The sequence below is a fragment of the Saccostrea echinata genome, unplaced genomic scaffold (assembly GCF_033153115.1).
Source record: "Saccostrea echinata isolate AGI-Se365-2 ecotype Australia unplaced genomic scaffold, CSIRO_AGI_Sech_v1 ptg000320l, whole genome shotgun sequence".
NCBI lineage: Eukaryota > Metazoa > Mollusca > Bivalvia > Ostreida > Ostreidae > Saccostrea > Saccostrea echinata.
The window spans coordinates 13,248-22,470 of NW_026890068.1; the positions used below are offsets into that span (position 1 = coordinate 13,248).

At 37.3% G+C, this 9,223-nt stretch overlaps 3 protein-coding genes across 3 annotated transcripts; all 3 read right to left on the reverse strand.

The window, feature by feature from the left end:
• Positions 1 to 4,322: 4,322 nt before the first annotated feature.
• On the reverse strand, positions 4,323 to 4,733 carry LOC133178000 (histone H3). Its single transcript, XM_061312796.1, has one exon. It carries the CDS (start codon positions 4,731 to 4,733, stop codon positions 4,323 to 4,325), a length of 411 nt encoding a protein of 136 aa, XP_061168780.1.
• A 1,336-nt stretch (positions 4,734 to 6,069) lies between these two features.
• LOC133178002 (histone H1-delta-like) lies at positions 6,070 to 6,657 on the reverse strand. Its single transcript, XM_061312797.1, has one exon. It carries the CDS (start codon positions 6,655 to 6,657, stop codon positions 6,070 to 6,072), a length of 588 nt encoding a protein of 195 aa, XP_061168781.1.
• Positions 6,658 to 8,799: 2,142 nt separating this feature from the next.
• On the reverse strand, positions 8,800 to 9,177 carry LOC133178003 (histone H2A). Its single transcript, XM_061312798.1, has one exon. The coding sequence runs from the start codon at positions 9,175 to 9,177 to the stop codon at positions 8,800 to 8,802; it is 378 nt and encodes a 125-aa protein (XP_061168782.1).
• Between the last annotated feature and the right edge of the window lie 46 nt (positions 9,178 to 9,223).

Below are 9,223 nucleotides of genomic sequence, written 5' to 3' on the forward strand. Positions count from 1 at the left end.
ACATTAAGGATTTAACTGGAGTTACAGATCTTTTGAATATGTTAATAAAATAATGATCATATTTAAAAATATTTGTATCAAAGGAAAAAAATTGAAAGTTAGATCGCCATGTTAGATGATTTTCGCAGTTTCTAGTCTTAATTGGTCAATGAAATGGGTTTTTTTTTTTCTTATCTCTTTGTTGAGTGAGCATTCAAGTAATACGTGAGAATTCAACATTTGTACGCAGGCCTATAAGGTTTGGATTCAACTGCCTATAACGAGAAAGAAAAAAACGTACATATACGAATATACATGCGAGTCAATTTTAAAATTTATTGCTTTTGTTATTAACTTAATACATTTATTTATCATTAAATATATAACACTTTCTTTGATGTTTGATCTCTGTTCTGTGTTGAAAATTATTGAATTCGTGTGTTTCTATTATTTTCTAGCTATAATAATTGTTTACGTTTCAACTCGTTTGTAATGTAGGTATCTTTTCGAAAAGCTTATGTGGCCGTGAAAACGGCCGTTTGGTTTTGTGCTGCACACAACACAACTATAGGATCTTTTTACTTGGCGGCTTTCTGTGTCTTTTTGGGAAGGAGCACCGCTTGGATGTTGGGCAGGACACCACCCTGCGCGATGGTCACGCCGGACAGGAGTTTGTTCAATTCTTCGTCGTTGCGGATGGCCAGCTGCAGATGACGGGGAATGATTCTGGTCTTTTTGTTGTCGCGGGCAGCGTTGCCTGCCAACTCCAAGACTTCTGCGGCCAAGTACTCAAGAACGGCAGCCAAGTACACGGGAGCGCCTGCTCCCACTCTCTCGGCGTAGTTGCCCTTTCTCAGCAGACGGTGAATACGACCCACGGGGAACTGCAGTCCGGCGCGGGAAGAACGGCTCTTGGCCTTCCCCTTCACTTTGCCTCCTTTGCCACGTCCAGACATTCTTAACGGTTATGTTCTTTCGTGTACAGTCAACGAATAATCCAGCGACGCCCGCACGCACCAATTTAAACAACCAAGCGGATCCAACGGTGCAGCCAATTAACGCGTCGCTCTGTTGTGCCTTTAGGTGAAATCCGAACAAGTAATGTTTTCTCGGAGGTCCGTAACAAGCTTCTCCTCCTACTCGCATATAAATAGTAAATTTTACCATTTTACTTTATTCATCTCTTCAGTTTGACCTGTCAACTTGAGATCATGCCACCCAAAGTCGGATCCAAAGGCGCCAAGAAAGCAGTCACCAAGGCCAAGACACCGAGGAGCACAGACAAGAAAAGGAGGAAGAGGAGGAGGGAATCTTATGCCATTTACATCTACAAAGTCCTAAAGCAGGTGCACCCTGACACTGGTGTTTCCAGCAAGGCCATGAGCATAATGAACTCCTTCGTCAACGATATCTTTGAGAGAATCGCTGCCGAAGCCTCTCGTTTGGCCCACTACAACAAGCGATCTACAATCACAAGCAGAGAGGTCCAGACTGCTGTCCGTCTCCTTCTGCCCGGTGAACTGGCCAAGCACGCCGTATCTGAGGGCACCAAAGCCGTCACCAAGTACACCAGCAGCAAATAATCTCATTTTGCAAGTACACACACCAAACGGCCCTTTTAAGGGCCAACTAATTTTTAAGAAAAGATACCTTCATATTACATGCGTTATTGAGACACAAATAATATGTGTGAGTGTTACAATGTGAATGCATGTGCTCGTAAAAGTGGCAAACGTATAAAAATCCCACATTGTTTACAACTGATTATAATAACAGAAGTAGGATAAATAAAGAAATACAAGTAGGTATTATTATATGTATGAGAGCCAAATTTTATTCACAAATAACTTGAATGTACAACCAAGCATATATCTAAAATAACTGTATCTTCAAATATAAATAAAATACAAGCATGCGAGGTCCATCTGATGTACACAAAATCCTGGTTCATTTGTCCTCTGTATACTGAATTAATTATCAGCGTACATTATATAATTGATAATAAAGTATCTCAATTCAGCTAATATCAATGAAACAGATAAATAAATTCAAGACCCCCCCCCCCTCCCCTTTCTTTGACATTGACATATTGGAATTTTCAATCAGTAATTATACATCAATAAAAGTGCAATGACCAAAATGCGATAATTATACATTGACAATTAATTGTCTAACATTAGTCATAATTGTTAAACAAGAAAAAAAAAGCATGTCACTCAGCGCCAGTTGGTACCTGTCATTGTCGGTAGATCGATCCCTCAAAATAATACTCAAGACAGCAGCATTATTATTTTAATATATGATTATAATAATAAAAAAAATTAAATAATATATACTGTTTGTGTGTGTTTATTCAATATTTCTTGTCCAAACCTAAATTCAATACATATTTGTTGCTCTGTATATAGTTTTGAGGAAATATTACGACATAAAGGGTCTTACTCTGTTATTGTTGTGTATTTATTTTACCACTTACAACCATTCTGTATTCAACTTTGTACAGTGAATATCTGTATAACAAGTACTCAGTAAGTAAATGTCTGTCTTAACGATGTTTAAGAGGCATCTTTTCGAAAAATTTGGGTGGCCGTGATAACGGCCGTTTGTGTTTGTTTTAAACTTCTGTCTTGACTGTCAAACTGAATTCTTTAGCCTCCAAATCCGTACAGGGTGCGTCCTTGGCGTTTCAAGGCGTAGACCACGTCCATAGCTGTGACGGTCTTTCTCTTGGCATGCTCCGTGTAGGTTACAGCATCTCGGATCACGTTCTCCAAGAAAACCTTAAGAACTCCACGAGTTTCCTCGTAGATGAGACCGGAAATACGTTTGACACCACCACGGCGAGCAAGACGGCGTATGGCTGGCTTGGTGATACCCTGGATGTTGTCTCTCAAGACTTTTCTGTGTCGCTTAGCGCCTCCTTTTCCAAGACCTTTTCCTCCTTTGCCACGTCCAGACATGTTATAAGTTCAGCCAGTAGTACTGTTCTGATGAACTGATCATGCGTAATTGCCTAATTTATAGTCCAAATTGAGGACCCGTGAGAGCGCACGATGCTTTGAAAAGTTCGGAACGTTACCAAAGCGGTATTGTGACAAGCTTTACGATTGGTCAGCTTGGCATGATGGGAATGTTTACATTTCTTGCCCCACGGGAATTTTAACCACATTTAATTAATTTTGATTCTTTAATTTCTTCACATATAGGCAAGTTTAGGTTCAATTTATTCACCTAAACCAAAATATTGGTACGTGGAGGTACATATATACATTTTATACAAACTGATATACAAAAAAAAAAAAAAAAACATGACAGAAAATGAATAAAAATGATAAAGAGAGAGAGGGGAATTATATCAAGCAGGACAGACAGCATCATAATTTTTTAGGATAAACATACACAATTTTTTGTTTTGTTGTTGTTATTTTTTTATTTCAGTATTTTTTGCTTTGAGTTTAACAAAATAAATACCGTTGTTGCCGAATGATAATAAAAACGTGTGTGGGTGGGTGGGTGGGGATTAAGTTATTCAAAGGAAAGGGGTGTGACAGATAACACCGAAATAATACAAAATGTAGAAGCTGAATGAAACTTTTGATTCTCATTCATTTATGATATCTAGTTATAGATGTGATAATTTATTTGATTTCCTCTTTTCTCAGTTAATTTTCAAAGGCAACTTTAAGCAGTGACCAAACCGGCTTTATAAATGAGCCTTTTTCATTTTATTACACGCCACGTTAGAATGAATATCGTTATATTTGACGTTGTTTAGAAATCAATAAAAATCATACTTTGAATATAAATGAAATACGGAATTGCAGTTCTGAAATGCATGTACTCGCATATGTGCATAGCTGTAGAACTAATGAGATAAAGTTGTAATACTGTTATTATTTTTTGCTTCGACACATTCCATCATTTTCTATTTAAATAATTGTGCTATTTTCTAATTTATTTCGCAAAATTCTTGAATGTATTCTAGAGGGGCAGGTTGATGGACTTGTACAAAATATAGTTTCAAGATGTGTAGACAACTTCTACAACTTGATGATGACAATAATACTATGAAATTGTCTAGCATTGTGCTATGTAATTATATATATGTAAGGCACAGATATATTCACTGAAGGATGTACTGTGTCTCAACATTTTTTTTTTTTTTTTTTTTTTCAATTTGGGGGCATTGTACGCCGAATTTGACAAAATTTATTAATTTCGGCCAAATAATTCAACATTATTTTCAGAGATGTTTCAACGTCTGAACAGAAGGCATCTTTTCGAAGAATGTAGGTGGCCGTGAAAACGGCCGTTTGCTTTAGGACTTGAAATACAGCTTAAAATTAAGCACGCTCTCCACGAATACGTCTGGCCAGCTGGATGTCTTTGGGCATGATGGTTACTCTCTTGGCGTGAATGGCGCACAGGTTGGTGTCCTCAAAGAGACCAACAAGGTAAGCTTCGCTTGCTTCCTGTAAAGCCATGACAGCTGAACTCTGGAAACGCAAGTCGGTCTTAAAATCCTGAGCGATTTCCCGGACCAAGCGCTGGAATGGCAGCTTCCTGATGAGAAGCTCAGTGCTCTTCTGGTATCTCCGAATTTCACGGAGGGCGACAGTTCCTGGCCTGTATCTATGCGGTTTCTTAACGCCACCCGTGGCTGGTGCGCTTTTACGAGCAGCTTTGGTAGCGAGCTGTTTTCTGGGGGCCTTGCCTCCTGTAGATTTTCGTGCCGTCTGCTTGGTACGTGCCATGCTATCTCCTCAGATTATTCAAACTCGAATGAATGAAGTGGCAGTGTTGCACCGTGAACTTATATATCTTTGTAAGCTCAAGTTGAAAATCGCTGCGGTCTACCAGTCGGCTTAGTCGATTGGCTGGTGCCCGCAGTAACACTCGCTACGATTAGTCAGGTGAACGAGATGACCATTGGCTACGTCTGTAGGTAGTTTCAATCCACAGAATTGCCCCAAAAGAAAAAGAAAATCAAGTCGGTTTTTGACACATGATTTCACTGCAGATACATATAGTCAAATATTTTTTTTAAAAATATATATATGGTGAATAATGGGGATGAATGTAACGTCAATTGAATAGAAAATAGAATTATTTATTATATATATACATATATTTTCAATTCGTTATTGAAGCAAAATGCATTTTCGAAAAATATATATTATATATTTCTTGTCATTATTTCCTCCTACCATTATCTGAACAAGCCCAGTAATATTACTAAGTATCATGATACTTGCAGATAATCAGAATGGTGCATATAGGATGAACAGGAATTACCCTGTTGCAAAAACAAGAACAAAACAAATAATACAAATAAATGAATAATTAATTAAATGAATGAATAATTAAATAAATGAATGAATGAATGAATGAATAAATGAAAAGAATAAATAAATGAAAAGAATAAGAATGTATGTATCTGTCTTTCAAAAGGTACGCATGAACTTTTATTCCATTCGTTCCACATTTGATTCCAAATAAAGTGGGGAAAAAAAAAGAAAAAAAGAAAAAGAAAAATAATAATAATAATAATAATAAATAAATAAATAAAATAAATGAATGAATAAAATAAAATAAAATAAAATAAAAAAAATTAATAATAATAATAAAACTTCAACAACAAAAAAAACAACAAAAAACAAAAAAAAAAAAAAAAACCAAACCAAAACAAAACAAAACAAAACAAAACAAAAAAAAAAAAAAAAAAAAAAAAAAAAAAAACATGAAAACAAATATACTAGAATGATAACACTAATAATAATGGCCATATAGTTAGCGTAGGCGTTGTGATGTGGAAAAAGTAAAATTTTATTTACTTGAGGGAGGGTATGTAAACAAATTAAAAACTGACTTTTGTTTCTTCTTCTTCTCAGAAACAGCATGTTAATATTATCATGACTTTGCAATTTGCTTCCAGTCGAAGACAAATAAACTATGTGTAATAGGTAAGTGTACTTCTTGTTTATTCATTTTGTGTTTCCATTAGTACATGTATGTAATAGAGGCATCTTTTCTAAAAATGTTGGTAGCCCTGAAAAGGGCTTTTGTAATTGGTTTAAGACAATTGGCAGTCTACGCCTTGGTGGCTTTCTTTGGGGTTTTTGACTTCTTGGCTGTGGCTTTCTTGGGCGCTTTGGTTTTCGTAGGCTTTGGAGCTGCCTTGGCTTTCTTGGGAGACTTAGTAGCTGCTTTCTTCTTGGGAGACTTGGCCTTCTTGGGTGCTGCAGGTTTCTTAACAGCCTTTTTCTTTTCTGTTGGCTTTTTCTCCCCGGTTGTCTTCTTGGGTTTGGTCGTTTTCTTGGGCTTGGCAGCCTTAGGTTTGGTGACTTTTTTGGTCTTGGGTTTCTTCTCCGTCTTGGGCTTCTCTCCCAGCTTGAAGGAACCACTGGCACCTGTACCCTTGGCCTGTTTGAGAACTCCCTTCTTGACTCCGTTCTTGAGGGCCATCTTCAGATGGGTGTTGACACTAGAGGCGTCATTACCGACTTTGTAGTTGCCCATGATGTACTTGAGAATAGCTTGTCTCGAGGAACCTCCGCGCTCCTTCAGGGCAGCCACAGCAGCGCTGATCATCTCGATGTACTTGGGATGGGCGGGGACCGTCTTGGGTTTGGAAACCTTCTTCTTGGCGGGGGATTTTGCTGGTGCGGCGTCTGCCATAATTTTTTTGTCCTGTTTTCTACAACTGATGTGAACGACGTTATCGACGATAAGGAAATGAATGAAATCACCTCCGCCGATGGCCTTATTTGAGTGGCGGCGAGCGCGGACCTCCGTGAAAACTCCCCAATTGTCGAGAGCGTAGAGGATTGAACTCGTCAAACTTTGTGTTTCAATACCTGTTATTTTTCCGATTTTGTCCTCCCAATTTTACTTAATTTTCTCAAATATGTCACTGTGCGTTTTCTTGAAATAATTTCCTACATAACTGTTTTTGTTTAAGGTTCTTAATCTGTCATTTTAAAGGAGGAATTGTCTGTTGATTCTGAAAATGCGCTGTTCCCTGGAGCCCAGAAGCGACTAATTTTGATTAAAACACGAAAACAAGAGGAATAGAACACGAGTAAGGGATTGAAGTACTTACTACATTGCTATGTGATAAAACATACATGTACATTTCTTTCAATTGTCTTCTATGTTACTTAAAATCCGAATGAAAATGCAAAACATTCGGCACAAACCACGCGCACAATGGATAGTGATGTGTGCCTTGCATTTCATATGAAATGGAGAGAGAGAGAAAAAAAAACAATCAAACAAAAGGGTCATATGAAGGGAAATCACGGAATCTCACAAATTGTTGAATGTTCAAATATATATCTAATATACTTTCTAGATCAGTGGATGTTCACCCCCTTAAAGGGACAACATATAATTTCTTTTCGAATATTTAAATACATGACACCTACTTTATAATTATAACACCGAGGACACCGGAAAGATCCAGACCGTACGTAACGTACCACATTCGGTGGTACAACGTCTGAATTTCTCAGTATAATTATATCATAAGAATATACATAACTGACATCCTTGTAAATTACATGAAAAAAAAAAATCACATAAAAAGGGCGTGTATTTAATAATTGTAGAACACTCACTTAATTAGTAGTTATACATAAGAGAGAGACAGAGAGAGACGAACAAGGCGAATAATGGGAGTAGCTTATTCATTGATATTAATTTGTTTCTTGTAATTTACACACACAAATAATTGAGTACATGTAAATAAACAGAATGTGGTCAAAAGCCAATGTATTTAAAATCTATATCTTTCAAGTTGAACAAGACAACCAGTATATAATACAAGACAATACAATACATTGATAGAAGCATCAAATTGGTTGCACACTTTCCACGTGCAGATCATGATTCCCTGCATCTATATGTCACGTGACGATGCAGATGTGCTGCACGGCGCAGTGATGGACATCGCAATAAATGTAAAGTGTTGAAAAAAATGTCGTTTAGTCATTCGCATCGGTAGTCTATTCGAAAGAAAATTTACTACCAGTTTTTAATTGTGTTAGTACTGTAAGTATCCGGAAACTGGCATCGAGTTGCTTTTATTCACTCTTATTATGGAAGCACACTTTTTTGAATAAGAACATTCAAGACATATATAAACCACATCTTCTTATTCTTATGAGATTCTTATATTCATAACTTTTATCTATTTTTATCAATTAGGAATTTTGTCTAAATAATCATCATATAAAACAATAGCGAGGGGGAAAAAAAAGAAACATTAAGGATTTAACTGGAGTTACAGATCTTTTGAATATGTTAATAAAATAATGATCATATTTAAAAATATTTGTATCAAAGGAAAAAAATTGAAAGTTAGATCGCCATGTTAGATGATTTTCGCAGTTTCTAGTCTTAATTGGTCAATGAAATGGGTTTTTTTTTTTCTTATCTCTTTGTTGAGTGAGCATTCAAGTAATACGTGAGAATTCAACATTTGTACGCAGGCCTATAAGGTTTGGATTCAACTGCCTATAACGAGAAAGAAAAAAACGTACATATACGAATATACATGCGAGTCAATTTTAAAATTTATTGCTTTTGTTATTAACTTAATACATTTATTTATCATTAAATATATAACACTTTCTTTGATGTTTGATCTCTGTTCTGTGTTGAAAATTATTGAATTCGTGTGTTTCTATTATTTTCTAGCTATAATAATTGTTTACGTTTCAACTCGTTTGTAATGTAGGTATCTTTTCGAAAAGCTTATGTGGCCGTGAAAACGGCCGTTTGGTTTTGTGCTGCACACAACACAACTATAGGATCTTTTTACTTGGCGGCTTTCTGTGTCTTTTTGGGAAGGAGCACCGCTTGGATGTTGGGCAGGACACCACCCTGCGCGATGGTCACGCCGGACAGGAGTTTGTTCAATTCTTCGTCGTTGCGGATGGCCAGCTGCAGATGACGGGGAATGATTCTGGTCTTTTTGTTGTCGCGGGCAGCGTTGCCTGCCAACTCCAAGACTTCTGCGGCCAAGTACTCAAGAACGGCAGCCAAGTACACGGGAGCGCCTGCTCCCACTCTCTCGGCGTAGTTGCCCTTTCTCAGCAGACGGTGAATACGACCCACGGGGAACTGCAGTCCGGCGCGGGAAGAACGGCTCTTGGCCTTCCCCTTCACTTTGCCTCCTTTGCCACGTCCAGACATTCTTAACGGTTATGTTCTTTCGTGTACAGTCAACGAATAATCCAGC

Excerpts from the sequence above, each read along its gene's own strand:
- LOC133178002 (XM_061312797.1), bottom strand. The coding sequence starts at position 6,657 with ATGGCAGACGCCGCACCAGCAAAATCCCCCGCCAAGAAGAAGGTTTCC.
- LOC133178000 (XM_061312796.1), bottom strand. The coding sequence starts at position 4,733 with ATGGCACGTACCAAGCAGACGGCACGAAAATCTACAGGAGGCAAGGCC.
- LOC133178003 (XM_061312798.1), bottom strand. The coding sequence starts at position 9,177 with ATGTCTGGACGTGGCAAAGGAGGCAAAGTGAAGGGGAAGGCCAAGAGC.